Source organism: Arvicola amphibius, chromosome 4, assembly GCF_903992535.2.
Source record: "Arvicola amphibius chromosome 4, mArvAmp1.2, whole genome shotgun sequence".
In the NCBI taxonomy this organism is placed as follows: domain Eukaryota; kingdom Metazoa; phylum Chordata; class Mammalia; order Rodentia; family Cricetidae; genus Arvicola; species Arvicola amphibius.
The window spans coordinates 58550640-58568363 of NC_052050.1; the positions used below are offsets into that span (position 1 = coordinate 58550640).

A 17724-nucleotide genomic window follows, 5' to 3' on the forward strand; every position below is an offset into this window, starting at 1 on the left:
TAAACAAACAAACAAATCCAACAATAACAAAACCAAAACCACACATATGGAAATCCCCCTCATATCTCAGATTTTTTAAAGTAAATATCCAGAAGCAAGTGAAACTTGGAAATTAACTAGGCTGAGAAATTTGGAAGATGATATACAAGTGAGAGAATCATTAGTAAGTAGTAGATGCTATTTATAGACTATGAAAACTTGATAGAATAACCGATCCCAGACCTTGATGAAGACCAGGAGATGTGTGCGATTGGAGCGGCAGGAGCTGCAGGTGAAGAGAGGCCTCCTCATTTTACTGTCTGCAGGTTTAGACAGCCAACGCAGATAATGGGACCCTTTGTGCTTTTTGCCTCTGGGAAGTTTAATGGGTATGGCTATAAATGCTTGCTTTAGACTAGACTGCCATAGGGGACTGTTAGAAAAAGATAAGTGTCTCCATCAGAACAGAAGTATACTAAACACCATCTGTACCCTACAGGGAATTTTCAGAAATTGTATCTGTAGTTTCAGAAGTGAGAAAAAGTCATCATAGGCTGATTGTGTAACAATGAAAAGGAAATTCATTTTGTTTACCTGTCCTCTATACAGTCTTTAAAATTAGTCTACATAATAATGGATATTATCATTGAATTTTCCTTCACACTTTGTTCCTCTTCCACCTTCTTCACTGCTCTTCTGCCCCCTCTTTCCTTGATGTCCTGTCTTTTCTCATTCCAGTTGTCCCTTTATGCTTTCAGGGCCTGAACTCTAGTGCTCTTTTACTCTTTTCCTGATGGTCTCCTCTTTCCCTCTCATGGTTCTGGTTTTATGGCGTGTTGGCACACTTTGAGCTTTAAATCTGTTTCACATGAGAGAAAACATTTTTTATGTTGTCTGTCTGAGTCTGCCTTATTTTGCTTAACAGTGATTTCCTCTTCTATTTTTTTGTAAATACCATAATTTCAGCTTGTTTAGTATGTGAATAAAATGTAAATATGATAAAATGAAGTAGTGTATCACATTTTATTTACCATTATTTCTTGATGGGCATTTAGGTTGGTTTTATTTTGTAGCCATAGTAACCAGTGTAGCATGAACATAGGTGTGTAAGGATCCCTCTGACTATCCTTAAGAGTCTTTCGTGTCTTTGTACTTTTCTTATAAGGTTTCTGATAGAATCTTTAGAGTCTTTTGATGGTTCGATTTTTTTTTTTGTTCTCTATATCGATGGAGGAATCTCTGTAGTAATTTCTAGAGGGGCTGCATCAGTTACATCCCTTGTCTATTCCTGTGTCTTAAAGTTTTTTTTTTTCTCTCTAGCAATTTCAAAGTTTCAGGTCTCATTAAGATCTTTCGTTTTTTCAAATTAATTTTTTTGGTATATGAGAGAGATATAGATGTTATTTTATTCTTGTACATTTGGATATTCAGTTTCCAAGTACCATTTACTAAAATGGCTGTCTTTTTCCAATATATGCTTGGTTTTTTGTTGTTGTTGTTGTTGTTTTTTGTTTGTTTGTTTGTTTGTTTTTTCAAGACAGGGTTTCTCTGTAGCTTTGGAGCCTGTCCTGGAACTAGCTCTTGTAGACCAGGCTGGTCTCAAACTCACAGAGATCCGCCTGCCTCTGCCTCCCAAGTGCTGAGATTAAAGGCGTGCGCCACCACTGCCTGGTCCAATATGTGCAGTGGACAAATTTGTTAAAAACTAAATGGTTGGGCTGGAGAGATGGCTCAGTGGTTAAGAGCATTGCCTGCTCTTCCAAAGGTTCTGAGTTCAATTCCCACATGGCGGCTCACAACGATCTGTAATGAGGTCTGGTGCCCTCTTCTGGCCTGCAGACATACACACAGACAGAATATTGTATACATAATAAGTAAATAAATAAATATTTAAAAAAAAAACTAAATGGTTGTAATTGTATGAGTTTATGGTCTCTATTTTATTGGCCCACATATAAGCTTTTGTTACTGTGACTCTGTAATATAATTTGAGATCAGATTTTGATACTTCTGGCATTTCTTTTCATGCTTAGGATTGGTTTGGTCATTCGTGTCTTTTTGGGTTTCCATATGATCTCTAAGATGGTTTGTTATTGTTTTATAATGCCATTGGAATCCGGGCAGTGGTGTCGCACATCTTTAATCCCAGCACTTTGAAGGCAAAATCTTTGTGATTTTGAGGACAGTCTGGTCTACCCAGCTAGTTCCAGGACAGCCAGGGCTACACAAAGAAATCCTGTCTCACCAAAAAAATAAATAAATTAAAAAATAAAAAAAACAAATAAATAAATAAAAATAAAAAACAAAACGTAACAAAAGAGAATGTCATTAAACTTTTGATGAAAACTGTCAGTTCTTTCAGCAATATTGCCATTTTAATGATTAATTTGTTCAATCTATGAACAGAGGAGGTCTTTTAATGTTTTCTTTAATTTTGTTCTTCAATATGTTAACATTTTCATTGTAGAATTTTCTTCATTTTATCGGTTACGTTTATTCTTAGTACCCCTTCCTCCCAGTAATATTGTTCCAATTGAATGTTGTAATTTTCATACAGTTTGCAAAATGATTTGTTTTACTTTTGTGTCTCACAAGTGATGGTTTGTTCTAGCAGCAGATTGCCCGTCCCTCACAAGAAGAAAAAGTAGAAGAAAAAGAAGAGGATAAAGCAGAAAAAACAGAGAAGAAGGAAGAAGAAAAGAAGGATGATGAAGAAAAAGAAGAGAAGGAAGACTCAAAGTGAGTTGAGCAGGAAGATATGTGTTAATGTTATTTTCAGAGCTGAACTTCATCTGTTACAGGTGTGAAATATGTGGTAACAGCTCAGAGGAACATGTGCTTTGATTAACAATTTCTTGGCATAAATAAGGAATGGAATATTTTAGTAGATAAAATGCTTGACCTAATGGCCTTATTGCCAGGCATGTTATTTTATGCCTGCATACCCATGTGTACACCTAGATTACTTTTTTTTTGTTTTTGTTTTTTGGATGTTGTTAATATTTTTAGAGACAGGGCTTTTCTATGTATCTGTGACCTTCCTGGAACTCTGTGTAGACCAGGCTTGCCTGAAACCCAGAGATTTACCTGCCTTAGCCTTTGGGATTAAAAGTATGTACCACCAACTGGTCTTTTTATTTTTATTTTTTTGTAAAGACAGGGTCTTGATGTGTAGCCCTGATTACTCTGGAACTTACTGTTTAGATCAGGCTGTCCTCCTGCTTGTGGCAGTTCTCCTGCCTTTGTCTTGTAAATGTCAGGATTACAAGATTACAGTCATGGTTCAGATACTGCTATTCTAAACTATAGGCTACAATACTTTGTAGTTATCACTCGGGTATGCTGAATATAATTTAGTGTTTGCTTTAGAAGATCTTTTTCAGCCTCTAGACAGTGTTACAATGCCAAAAAGTAGTAGTCTGGGTGTTTTTTGTTTGTTTTTGTTTTTTGAGACTTGGTGTTTCTCTGTGTAGCCTTGACTGTCCTTGAACTGCCTCATAGACCAGGCTGTCCTTTACCTCACAGAGATCCACCTTCTCTGCCTCCCAAGTGCTAGGATTAAAAGCTTGCACCACCATTGCCTGGCTGAAAGTAGTAGTTTTAATATATGTTTATATTCTTGCTGACTTTATTCAACATATAAAAAGTAGTTCTGTGTTACAAGCTTTTATTTCTGTTTTATTTGTAGAACTAATTTGTTTTCATTTTGGAAAATCAGACAAAAAACAAATCTAATGTATACCTATTATTTTTCTAATCAGTTGCTGCCAGTTGTTGGTATTTTTGTATGCTTATAAGGGCAGCCTGGAGGTGGAGCCTTAGGAGCCAGATTATTTCTCCCCAGAGACTGAAACTGAGCAATTTTAGTTTGTGAATGACATGAGGCTTGAGCTCAGCAGTTGTACATGTGTGTGTGTTTATGCATTTAAACAAGCATATGCACTTGTGTGTAATGATGATATTGAATGTTTCTACCATGCCAATGTATTTCCTTCTGTTTGTTATTAGTCAAGTTTTCTGCCCATTCTTGGTCTCTGATTAATACTGTTCTAGAACTAAGTACCAGTCTAGTTAGCCTTTTTTCATTATTAAAAACACCTTATAAATCAGCTTCAGAATAGAAAAGGTTTTCTTTTGGCTTACAGTTTTAGAAGTATCAGTCTGATTATTTGATTCACAGAGATAGTGGAAGGGACGAAAGAGGGACAGAGACATCTCAATATTCACTTTTTTCTATCAGTGACATAAAGATCTTCTACTAGGTTCTACCTCTTCAAATCTCCAACATCTCCATACAGCACCCATTATGACCAAGTCTTTAACCCATAAACTCTTGTGGGATGTTTAACAGCCAGATTCTCCAGCACCCAGGAGGCAGAGGCAGAACTCTGTGAGTTCGAGGTCAGCCTGGTCTACAAGAGCTAGTTCCAGGACAGGCTCAAAAACTACAGATAAACCCTGTCTCAAAAAACAAAAAACAAACAAAACAAAACCAGATTACCATGTGTGTAGACTGAATGTGTTTACACACATGGTAATTTGTGCGTAGAATGCCTTTTTGAGATTCATATTGGCCATTTCATATTTCAGTAGCTTGTGCCTTTAAAAATACTTATTGTACTATTTTTATAGACGTCTCAGAAATACTTATATTTTTCCTGTTTTTCGTTTTGTTTTTTTTTTTGTCATTTAATATCACATAAGTCTCTTGCATGGTTTTAGAAGAAATCAGGGGCTGGAAAGATGGCTTAGCATAATTGTTGAGAATACTGGCTGCTCCTCTAGAGGATTCAAATTTGATTCTCAGTATTTGCATGGTAGCTCACAACATTCTGTAACTTCAGCTTCAGGGGATCTGATGGCATCTTCTGCTCTTTGCCAGTGCTAGGCATGTATATGGTGCACAGACATAATACATGCAGGTGAAATATTCATTCACATCAATAAATGAAAATAACAGATGGCTCAGAGGTCAATAGCACTGGCTGCACTCCAGGTTCAATTCCCAGCCCTACATGGTAGCTTACAACTCTTGGTAAAATCTCATTTACAGGGAACCCAACACCCATGGTAAAACACCAATGCATATAAAAATGAATAAATTTAAAAAAAGAAAATAAGAATTAAGAGTCAGATATTAATGCTTTTCTACTTTAAGATACCTGTACAAAAACAAAAATAAATTATTTTTAGGTTTAGGATTAACAGTTTCATACCGCATAGTCAGTGTTTCTTCTCATAAAGAAATATATCTTTTTTAAAAGCATATTTTTGTTTTATTTTTTATTAAAGCTTTTTAAACCTCCTTAAGGTGATTCTACTTTTTTCTTAAAAATTCTAAATTACTTAACATGTATTTATTTGTAATAGTATATGTTTAAGTCTTATAGAGGATGAAAATAAACAAGAACATGTACTATTTTTAGATAGTTTTTAACTAAGAAGGAGAACACTAGGCTGGAAAACAAAAGCTTGAACATGCAGAATGAGTTGAACAAGTGAGACCCGTTGACAACATAAACATGGGAGAGTAGTAAGATAAGTATTTCACAGTCAATGTGGCAGAAGATTTGACGTAAGTAGCTGTGCACTGAGAACTAGTCAGTGACTTCAAGATAATGAAGGAGAGGAGTAGAAGGTGACGGGCTGATTTATTTGCTGTCGATCCCTAGTGAAAACTGAAATGTTAGATTCTATTCAGGAGATGGGTGAGCTTCTTTGGGAATAGGTAGGGAACAGAATGGGATGGATAGATTGATATTTATTACCTACTTATTTAATTGTGTGTTTTTTTGTGTTTTTGTTTTTGTTTTGAGATGGAGTCTCTATACAGCCATGGCTTTCCTGAAACTCACAATGTAGACCAGATTGGCCTCCAGAAATCCCTCTGCCTTTGTTTCCTGAATGCTGGGATTAAGGCTTGTGCCACCAATCTCTGTTTTTAAGATGGTATTAGGTTGTAGCACAGGCTGATCTTGAACTAAAGATAAAGATCTTCACTCAAGCCTCCCAAGTACTGGATTACGAGAGTGTCCAGCTCAGCTTTGGAGTGACTCATTGCTGAGTTAACTCTTGCATGATTCTAACTTACACTATGATAGAATCATTCTTGAGCCATGTGTTTATTGGAAGAGAAGATCTATAGCTTGATAAACCTCAACAGTCTTTTACTTGAAGTAGTAAAATTGTGAAAATAAACAGCTTCTTCTACTAATAACTGATTCTCACAAATGTGTACAAAAATGCATTATTTATTCTTTGTAAATTTCATATATACTCACATTGTGTTTGATCATACCAACTCCCCTCTAAGTCCTTTCAGTTACAAAGTACCTTATTTTCAATGTGGCAGGTATCATCAGTAGTACAGAGAATGGGCTTCACATATTCCCATATTTCTTATAGTAATAATACTGTTAATATTATTCACCATGAATTAAATTTTCTTAAGTACTTGAGACTATAAATAAACTCTTTATAAACTGAGAGAAATTTTACCATAGTAATTACAAACTTATATGATGTTCCAGGTACCTTTCCAGGCACCTTACTAATCCTTCAATTAATTCATCTAATCCTTGCCACTACTCTGTGGAATATATGATCACTGCCTGTATTGTGCTCGTAGAGGCAGGGTAACTTCCCAGGGTTGTCACAGTTAGGAAGTCACAGCTCTTAGAACTAAGGAAGCCTGACCCGGAAGCTATTCTGCCAACCACTCAGGTAATTAGAACACTGAGTCTGGTTTAATAAAATAGTATTGTGGGTTATTACTAAAGATTAGGCATCTGTCAGAAGATTATATGTTTTGACATCATTTCATAGAATAGACTTTAACAGAATTTAAATAAAAGCCAAAGTTTCAGGCCTTTTGCCTTCTGCTGAAGTCTTCTGCTGCTCCATCTCAGCTCTGGAGTGGTGCTGCTGTTGTTTGATATTTTCTTTCTTACAAATGTCTGGTTTTAAGTTAATATGAAATATGTTTAAAATTTAAATATTAATATGTGATAAAAGTCTTGAAGTGTCTTGAGTCCATAAGAGCTATTGGAAACCTCATAAGAGTTTTTGGTAAAAATTTAAAGGTTACATAAAATTATGCAATTTCTATTTAAACAATCTTCTTTGCTGCATCTATACTTTATTTATTTATTTATTTATTTATTTATTCATATTATGTATACAACATTCTGTCTGTGTGTATGTCTGCAGGTCAGAAGAGGGCACCAGACCTCATTATATATGGTTGTGAGCCACCATGTGGTTGCCGGGAATTGAACTCAGGACCTTTGGAAGAGCAGGCAATGCCCTTAACACTGAGCTATCTCTCCAGCCCTGTATCTATACTTTTAAATCACAAAAACTTCCATTTGCTTTTGTTTCTAGAGAAACTACCAAGGAAAAAGACAGAACAGAAGGCACAACAGAAGAAACTGAGGAAAGAGAGCAGGCCACGCCCAGGGGACGAAAGACGGCTAATAGTCAGGGGCGCCGGAAGGGCCGCATCACCAGGTCCATGACAAGTGAAGCTGCAGCTGCCAGCGCTGCTGCCTCAGCCACTGAGGAGCCCCCTCCACCCCTACCACCGCCACCAGAGCCCAGTTAGTAGAAGAGATTGCGTTGTGCAGGGGTGTAATCATGAGTGATAAAGTACGGCGGGGCCTGCCAATATTGATAACCCAGAAGTTGACTTTTAAGGCTGTTCTTTAATTTATTAAGCTTTAAAGTAAAATTCTTTTGGTTAAAAAGAACATTAGCCACAATGTAGTTTTCTTTTATTATTTGGCATGCAGCTTACTTGGCATATCACATAAATATTCTTTCTTTTTTCACATTAAAACATTTATTCATTTATGTGTATGTCTGAGCATATGTCTGTGTGAGTGTTGGTGCACATGGGCCACTGGTCATATATTGTGATTGAACTCAAAGTGACAGGCTTACAACATGAGTGCTTTACCTGCTAGGCTGTCTTGCTGACCCAACTTTATAATTTTTTTAAGAGTTATCTCTTATTAAATACTTTAAGTTATCTCTTAAATATATTATACTATGCCATAGTATAATGTAAGTATAATATAACATAATTAAAAAAATTATTTTAAGGGTCATCTTTTTATTGTTGTTGTTGTTGAGACAGGGTTTCTCTCTAGCTTTGGAGCCTGTCCTGGAACTAGCTCTTGTAGACCAGGCTGGTTTTGAACTCACAGAGATCCACCTGCCTCTGCCTCCCGAATGCTGGGATTAAAGGTGTGTGTTACCACCACCCGGCAAGGGTTATCTCTTTATTATTTTATCTCTCTCTAGGGATTTTGTGTTTTGAGATTTAATTACTTTTATTTTATGTGTGTGGGTGTTTTGCCCGGATCTGTGTCTGTGCGCCTTGTGCATATTTGGTGTCCTTGGAAGGATGAAGATGGGCCAGAGCAGGTCATAGTGCTCTTGGCTTTCTCTTGAGTTGTGTCTTCCTTTGCTACAAAGCAGGAAGCTTGCATAGTATATTAAATAAGTGATTGATCTGATTGGGTTATATGGAAAGATGATTCTGATGACAGAGGAAGGAAGAGGCGCTATGTTCTTTTGTTGTTGCAATAGAGGGGAAACAAAGAGGTTTGTTATTCTGGAGGTAGACTTTCTCCATCAAGCATGTAGCCAAAGGTGAAACTTTGAGAATAGTGAGAACATTCTTGACACTGAGAAGTGTGGAACTTTTCCATTTAATTGGCTGTTCAGAAGCTGATACTATCTAATTTCATAAATGATAAATAAATTATCAGTTACATGGTCTTTGAATTGATAGGCCAATTTTGATTTCTTTAGCCTGAGTTGTTTGTTTGTTTGTTTTTTTTAATTTCAGTTTCTACTGAGCCTGTAGAGACCTCACGATGGACTGAAGAAGAAATGGAAGTTGCTAAAAAAGGTAATGTATAATAATGTGTAATGTTCAGCATTGGTTTTTCATTTATTTATTTTTTAAGATTAGTAGTGAGTGGGATCAATTTAAAAAAATTTTCTAATTGAAAAGAGTAGGCCAGCCATTGGAGAGATGGCTAAACAATTAAGAGTACTGACTGCTCTTCTGTGAGGACCCAGGTTCAGTTCCCTGAACTCATATGGTGCTCCCAACCATATGTAACTCCACTACCAGAGGATTCAGTTCTTTCTTCTGGCTTCTGTGGGCACCAGGAATGCAGGTGGTGTGTAGACATAGAAGCAGGCAGAAAACCTAACCGCACATGTGAGTGCAAGTGCAACACATGCGCACATGCCTGCACTTCTTAGTAGTTCATAGTCAGCCTGGGTCGTGTGACAAAACCCCATCTATACGCCCAAGAGGTTTTTTTTTTTTTTTTTTTTGAAAGGTAAATAGAGTTATTTTGAAGCAAATTTAAGAATTCTTTTTGATGGTGTTGCATGCAGTAAATTATTGATTCTAGTGCAGTTCAAGATGCCTATGTTTTATGATTCTGCAGTTTTATTTTGATTATCATTGGAGAGCAGGGAGCTATTTTCACTTTTCTACTGTAGTTGTGATTACATGTGTTAGAAATTATTTGGGGGTAAATTTTGAATGTGAAATCTGTTTTTATTGCAAGTTGGTTGAATAGAATAAAGGCTATTTTATTTTGTATTTGGTTAAGTCTTTTGTCTAGCAGTTGGTTAACTTACAGTGTGTATGCATGATAAATACAGTGAAGCCTATGTGGAGTTCAAAGGAATCCCATGCTTTCATTTTTTGCTATGTTTTTGCTGCACTGTGCTGATGAGCTTTCAGCCATTTCTCTTTCTGCCTCCATCACTCACACAGGAGGCCTGCCTAATGGGGTATATGTCACTTGATCTGGCTTTGTATGTGGGTTCTGAGGTTCAAACTCAGGTCATTAGGCCCCTTCAGAAATCCTTTACCCATTGACCCTTCTGCCTAAACCTAGTTAAGTCTTTAGATTATATTTCACCATGGAATTGAGTCATCGGTGAAATTGTAAAGTTTATAAACTTTATTTATAAATTATAAATATTATATTATTTATAAATTATAAAATGACAGATTATAAATGTGTCATTAGAAAGGTCAAGGAGACAATAATTTGAGTGCTGTACCTGCTACTTTAAAAGCTAGGTGGTCTTCATGCCTCCACAGCACTTTATCTACTTTACAAAAAGATAATCAACACAACTTACCTTGAAATCATCAAAAGAAATTATTATATGTAGCTTGGCCATTTGTTGACCTGTTTGATATTAATTTACTTACTATCTAGCAAATAATGAATGTTATCTCCTCACCCCCCAGGGTTTCTCCTGGTTGTTCTGGTGCTGGCTTTGTAGTCCTTGCTGGCCTCAAACTCACAGAGATCTCCCTGTCTGCCTCCCAAGTGCTGGAATTAAAGGCATGATCTACCATGCCCAGTTGAACGCTACATCTTAAAAATCATATGCAAGCAAAGTTGTTTTTTTTTTTTTTTTTTTTTTTTGGTTTTTCGAGACAGGGTTTCTCTGTGGCTTTGGAGCCTGTCCTGGAGATAGCTCTTGTAGACCAGGCTGGTCTCGAACTCACAGAGATCCGCCTGCCTCTGCCTCCGGAGTGCTGGGATTAAAGGCGTGCGCCACCGCCGCCCGGCGCAAGCAAAGTTTTAAAGTGTTTGTTTTTAAATATTATCTGAAATTTATTTACCATGAGTTGCAGATGCTAAACATATAAAATTAGTAGAGAGGTTTGCACTTTTCTCTCACCCCATCATCAGTGTCCTTGCTAAGTATGGGCATAGTAGCTGACTTGTAGAGTGACCTTTTCCAGGCAGGTTGTTCTAGGATACTTAGTCAACACCTATCTTCAACTCCTTCTAGGAAAGTCTTCCTAGTGAGCCTAATGATCTTTTAGTTTTCCTTTTCCTCAGTATGTGTGTTTGTCTTCATGTGTGTTTGTGTGTGTGTGTGTGTGTGTGCATGCATGTGTATGTGCGTGCACTTGTGAATGTTGTACATGCACACTTGTTCATGGATGTGTAGTTGCATGTGACATGTGTGAGTACAGTTGTATATATATACATATGTGTAGGTGCAACTCTTGCTTGTGCTGCAAATACTTCTGATGGGGTTATTGTCCCAGCTCCTAGTTTTCTTTTTTATGTGTATTTGATTTTTTATTTTTGAAGCCACATATCATATAGTCTCAAACTAGGCCTTGAACTTCTTGTCCTCCTGCATCAGTCTTCCAAATATTGGAATTACAGGCATTCCTTAATTACCTGACAGATCTTCCAATTTTCGTTATAAAGGGAGCTTTTTGTTTGCTTGTTTTTCTTTTTTAATTAATTAATTTATTTATTATGTATACAATATTCTGTGTGTATGTCTGCAGGCCAGAAGAGGGCACCAGACGCCATTACAGATGGTTGTGAGCCACCATGTGATTGCTGGTAATTGAACTCAGGACCTTTGGAAGAGCAGGCAATGCTCTTAACCTCTGAGCCCTTTGTTTTGTTTTTTTTGAAACAGGGTTTCTTTGTATGTTTGGAGCCTGTCCTAGAACTAGCTCTTGTAGATCAGGCTAGCCTCGAACTCACAGAGGTCCACTTGCCTCTGCCTCCCTAGTGCTGGGATCAAGGGTGTGCACCACCACTGCCTGGCTTAAAGGGAACTATTTATGTTTATCTCTATTCACTATGTATCAATTTTATGTAGCTCTATACAAATTTATCTATTATTTATATATTAAATTACATATGTGTATTCTTTAAGCATATGTGTGTGTGCTTTCATATATTTAGTATGTAGAGAAATACTAAATTGGTGTTTTATTTATTTTGGAGGTGAACCAGGGCCACATGGGTGCTAGGCAAATGCTTTACACCTGAACTCTTTGACCAGACCTATTAATGGTAAATCTTTAAAAAGGTGTTTGTGCATTAACTGTTGTTAAGAGCACTGGCTGTTCTTCCAGAGGTCCTGCCGTCAGTTCCCAGCAACCACATGGTGGCTCACAAACATCTGTAATGGGATTTAGCACCCTCTTCTGACATATAGGCTTACATACAGACAGATCACTATATATATGTAAAATAAATAAATCTTAAAAAGTTTCATATACATGAATAACTTATATTTGAGTTTGTATGTATCTGAGCCATTACTGTAGATCCAGTTTTATCCTTATCCCTATGGGATCTATGTGAGGGACAAGGTTTAACTTCTCTCTAGCAAGAATGCATTAAATTTGGGGAAATATATAGAAGTATAAGTGAGTTTAATGGCAGTTAAGTATTTCAGCAAGTATTGAAATATATTTAAAAGCTGAAAGCATACTTTCAGAACTCTTACTTTCACTTTAGTACTTAAGTTGCTTTAATATTTCTAATACTTATTTAAACAGCTGACTGATCACTTAATGTTTGATATATTTTTTAAATTGCAGGCCTAGTAGAGCATGGTCGTAACTGGGCAGCTATTGCCAAAATGGTGGGAACTAAAAGTGAAGCCCAGTGTAAAAACTTCTATTTCAACTATAAAAGGCGGCACAATCTTGACAACCTCTTGCAGCAACATAAACAGAAAGTGAGTAGATTAATAGTTGTAAATCTTCTGCTTATCAGTTTTTACTTAAAAATGGTTTGATCCCCAGAAGCTTCTTGGTAGAAAGAGAGAACTGATCTTTGGCTTCCATATTTATGATGTGTGTGGACATGCATGTACATACTTTGTCTCTGATAATAAATTTGAATACAAGTTAAAAGTATAATGAATTTGAATACAAGTTAAAAGTAAAACCTTAAGCCAGGTGGTGATCTCACATGCTTTTAATTCCAGCACTTAGGAAGCAGAGACTGGCTGATCTCTGCGAGTTTTAGGTCAGCCTAGTCTATAGAGTGAGCTCCAGGGCAGGCTCCAAAGCTATAGAGAAACACTGTCTCGAAAAACCAAAACAAGGGGCTGAAGAGATGGCTCAGTAGTTAAGAGCATTGCCTGCTCTTCCAAAGGTCCTGAGTTCAATTCCTGGCAACCACGTGGTGGCTCACAACTATCTGTAATGAGGTCTGGTGCCCTCTTCTGGTCTGCAGACATACACACAGACAGAACATTGCATACATAATAAATAAATAAATAAATAAATAAATAAGTAAGTAAGTAAGTAAATAAATAAATTTTTTTTTTTAAAAAAAAAGAAAACCCAAAACAGACCAAAAAACCCTCAGTTTAATCATTTTAGTCATAAAGACTTCAATGGTTTACTTATTAATCTTTGTCAAAAACTATCTCAAGAATACATTGTGTAATTTTAATATTTTTCACCTCTTTGTATTACATATAATTTGCAAGATAGAAGATTCTGCTTTACCAACAGAATAATTTTGCCTTCAGTACCATAAAAGAAATGGGATAGTAATACCAAGAATAATTTGCTACCTGGGGGCTGGAGAGATGGCTCGGTGGTTAAGAGCACTATCTGCTCTTCCAGAGGTCCTGAGTTCAATTCCCAGCAACCACATGGTGGCTACAACCATCTTTAATGAGATCTGGTGCCCTCCTCTGGCATGGGTATACATGGAGGCAGAATGTTGTATACATAATAAATAAATAAATCTTAAAAAAAGAAAGAAATAATTTGCTGCCTGTACAATTGTATAATGCTTTGATGTTTATTGTACCATCAATAGTATGAAACATTAAAAATTACTTAAGCCTCATGTGATGGCACATGCATTTAATCCTAACACTCAGGAGGCAGAGGCAGAAAGATCTTTTAAGTTTGAGTCCAGCCTGGTCTACAATGCGAGTTCCAGGACAGCCAGAGCTACTTAGGGAAAAACAAAAGAAAAAAGTTTGCTTAATTAGCTTATAGAAGAATTTTAATTGCATATGAATAAAAATATATTTTATAGATCATTTTTATAGATCATTAATAGAAATAGTTTTCATTCTATAGCAGGGAATATTCAGTTTATACATTCAGATTTTTAAAAGTAGAATGTTTGCTGGGCGGTGGTGGCGCACGCCTTTAATCTCAGCACTCGGGAGGCAGAGGCAGGCGGATCTCTGAGTTCGAGGCCAACCTGGTCTACAAGAGCTAGTTCCAGGACAGGCACAAAAGCTACAGAGAAAACCTGTCTCAAAAAAAAAAAAAAAAAAAAAAAAAAGGACAGAAAATTGAATTTGAAAACCTGAAATTTTATATTTCCTAAATAAGTAGACATTCTAAATATACTGACTGGTACATTTCATTTTAGTCTTTTAGATAAGTAGACACAGACTGAAATCTTTAAGTGTACACCTAAAGGTCTTGCATAATTTCACATAGTTAAACATTCTACTTCCCCCCCCCCCCCCCCCCCCCCCCCCCCCCAGAAAGACTGACCTTGAACTCACAGAGATCCACCTTCCTCTGCCTCCAGAGTGCTGGGATTAAAGGCTTGCGCCACCACCGCCTGGCCAATTTTCTGTCTTATACATGTCATGTTTGTGTTGTTTTTATTAGAAAGTGAGCATATGTCCTTTTTTATGGAAAAAATAAATTGTGTCTGATCTGGGGGTTGTATAAAATTTACAGTTTCCAAAATTTGGTTCAGATCAGTCTTTCTGGAGTGTGTGTTGAAGCAAGGTCTCATGGAATAGGCCAGGTCGGCCTTGAACTTGAACACCCTTCTGCCTCTGCCTCCCAGATGCTGAGATACTGATGTCAGTGTGATTCAGTGCTAACTTTTGATAGGTTTCATGAAAGTCATCCATTGCCCGGTTGACATATATTCCCTTCACCTCCAACACAGGTTTTTGGCACACCCACAGGTTTCCTGACCATTGTGTACATCTAATGGAATTCTGTATTGTTTCAGGCATGAAATGTTTTTGTTTTTTCCCTTTTGGTTATTTAATTGATGATAATTGATTTACTATTTCGTACCTTTAGGCTTCACGAAAACCTCGTGAGGAACGAGATGTGTCTCAATGTGAAAGTGTTGCTTCTACTGTTTCTGCTCAGGAGGATGAAGATGTTGAAGCCTCCAATGAAGAGGAAAATCCAGAAGATAGTGAAGGTATCTCAGAATATTAAATTGTGTTGTGGCTTCTGTTACGAATACAAAACATCAAATACAAAATTCTAGTTTATTCCTTGATTGTGTAGTAATTGCATCACTGAGAAAATAGTGTTTCACTGCTTTCTTGGCCTAGGTTTGAAAATAATACATTTATTCATCTGATCAACAAGTATTTATCTCTGTATACTTAAGACTGTACAGGTGGTACAACCAGAAGAACTCGACAGTGACCTTCCTGCATCAGATGCTAAGTCTTTGCTTGCTTCTGTGTGTATCATTGCCAAATTTACTTATTCAGTTGTTATTGTAAGTTACTATTTCTTTAATTTTAATGCCTTGAGGTTGATTTGTTTCATATTTTAAGGTTCACGTATCATACTTTTTCATGTTTCAAGTCTGGATTACATTAGATTTCTGAGCGGAAATAACACCCACCTATGAAACTAAGGGACAGTTGCTTAAATAGATAAACCCAGCTTCCTGAAATTGGATGTTTGCTAGTTATTAGAAAACCAAGGCACCAATCATTTATTTTAGCTTTTTATTGCCATTCACCATTTTGTGTAATTTGCCTTTGTAAATTGAGTGTTTCTGCTATGAGGACTTATAATATTGTTTGCTATATGCCCACTTTATTTCCTTTTTGGTTTTGTTTGTTTTGTTTTTGTTTTTTTCTAGAAAGGGTTTCTCTGTAGGTTTGGAGCCTGTCGTGAAACTAACTCTTGTAGACAAGGCTGGCCTCGAACTCATGGAGATCCACCTGTCTCTGCCTCCTGAATGCTGGAGTTAAAGGCATGCACCACCACTGCCTGACTTGTTTTGTTTTTCATTAGAGTTTAAACTGTGTATAGAGTTGTTGGTATTTTCCTTGTCAGTGCTTCTATTTTATATAAACTTAGGAAGCTCTGTATGCTACAGTAAGTCAACTTTTTCTCCATCAGTTTTTTTTTTTTTAAAATGGGTCAGTTAATATAAGAGAGTATTGGAACAAGCTCAGACTGAGAGTCAAGACTGAGAATAGTGCAGGAAAGCTTGAAGTGTTCGTATTTCTTCCAGGTCTCTTAAACATCAGTCACTTTCTAATGAGAACTCTCATTTTCAAAGCTGTGCAAATGAATCTATTAACTACTATTCCCCATGGTTGCAAATGTGAATAAAATCTTACTAATTTCAGTTATTTGCAGTTACCGTGTAATAACAGTACATGTTACATTTCATAACTTGAGTGTTAGAAACCACGTCAGCATAACTTTTATTAAACTATAGTTTTTTAAAATATTTATTTATTATTATGTATATAATATTCTGTCTGTGTGTATGCCTGCAGGCCAGAAGAGGGCACCACACCCCATTACAGATGGTTGTGAGCCACCATGTGGTTGCTGGGAATTGAACTCAGGACCTTTGGAAGAGTAGGCAATGCTCTTAACCTCTGAGCCATCTCTCCAGCCCCTAAACTATAGTTTTGTAATCATCCTATTTTATTATCAATTTAATTTTTAAATGAAACGACCATATCTGTGAATGTTTTACCAAGATATACTGGAGACAGTACTACCTTAAGTTTTAGGAATCTTCTGGGGATCTTGAACAGTGGAAAGGGGACAGTTGTATTAATTTCTGGGCTACTGTAGTAGAGTAGTGTACATTGAGTGGGTTAAACTACAGATATGTGTTTTTACAGTTTTGGAGGTTAGAAGTTCAAAGTCAAGGTGCTAGGCAAGCTCCGCTCTGTCTTGTAGACTTGCTTCCTTCTGCCTTATTTTGTCCACTCATATCCATTACTTGTGCACTCCTGTATTGCTTTCTCTCAACAACAACCCACCTTTATGACCTCATTTAACCTCAGTTGTTCTGAAAAGCAGATGTATTCTGCCTTATCTCAGATGCAGTTAGGAGTTCAACATTGAACTGTGAGGAAGGAACACAGTTCAGCCCAAGCTTCGTTTCATACATTTGTATACATGAGCAGGACTGGAGATTTCCACCCTGCAAAGGCCCAAGACCAAAACAAAACCCCTCTCCTTGTTTGATTGTGAAAGCTTTTTTTTTTTTTACACTCAGAAGTATGAAAATAAGATAGTGTGTGAGTTTGATCTGATGTTCATGCTATAGGCAGCCTGTGTTATCTATAGTAGTCTCCTTATAATAGAAACACATTTGTCCAAAGATTTCCAAGCTCTCTTCTCGCTTCTTTTTAGCTCAGCTTCTTTTACATGGTGTCCTAGAGGATAAAGTTACTGGAGTTTACATGACCTATGACCTCATGTTTCCTGCTGACCCTCAAGAGGTTCCATTAATGTACTCACTGTAGTATGTGGCAAGGCTCTTGTGAGTAGAAGATTAATGGCAGCTGGTTGTAGACAGGATAATACCTGTCTATGCTATCCTAAAATGTCCAGCTAAATATTTATCTATGGTGAGAAGAGTTAAATCTGCAAAACCAAATTTTACTAAAATCTGGACTTAGATTTTTGTTCTGAGTCACCAAGGGCTTGCCCATTTATTTTCTTAGTTTTAGAAAAGAATGGTTTGTTTAGCTGGTGCTTTGTGAATGGTTTGTTTAGCTAGTTTTCTGTAGTTTGGAAGAAGAAACCTGAGAAAGGCTTGTATTGGATTCTTTTAATGTTTTTAGGATAAGTAACTTATTAACTTTCCTAACTATATAATCAGAATTTAAAGTCAATTCACGTTTTTTTTGGTTGCTTTTCATTAT

General features: G+C 36.7%; 1 protein-coding gene across 17 annotated transcripts in view; it reads left to right on the plus strand.

The window, feature by feature from the left end:
• Ncor1 (nuclear receptor corepressor 1) overlaps positions 1 to 17724 on the plus strand; it is a 162619-nt gene that overhangs the window by 80503 nt on the left and 64392 nt on the right. For 11 of the 17 annotated variants that reach the window (XM_038324739.1, XM_038324736.1, XM_038324741.1 and 8 more), the window contains 5 exons: positions 2591 to 2718; positions 7363 to 7577; positions 8834 to 8896; positions 12392 to 12531; positions 14879 to 15005. In XM_038324739.1, the coding sequence (XP_038180667.1) occupies positions 2591 to 2718; positions 7363 to 7577; positions 8834 to 8896; positions 12392 to 12531; positions 14879 to 15005 (673 nt within the window). The remainder of the gene's footprint in view (positions 1 to 2590; positions 2719 to 7362; positions 7578 to 8833; positions 8897 to 12391; positions 12532 to 14878; positions 15006 to 17724) is intronic. The other 6 variants (XM_038324740.1, XM_038324744.1, XM_038324749.1 and 3 more) reach the window with 1 other exon arrangement.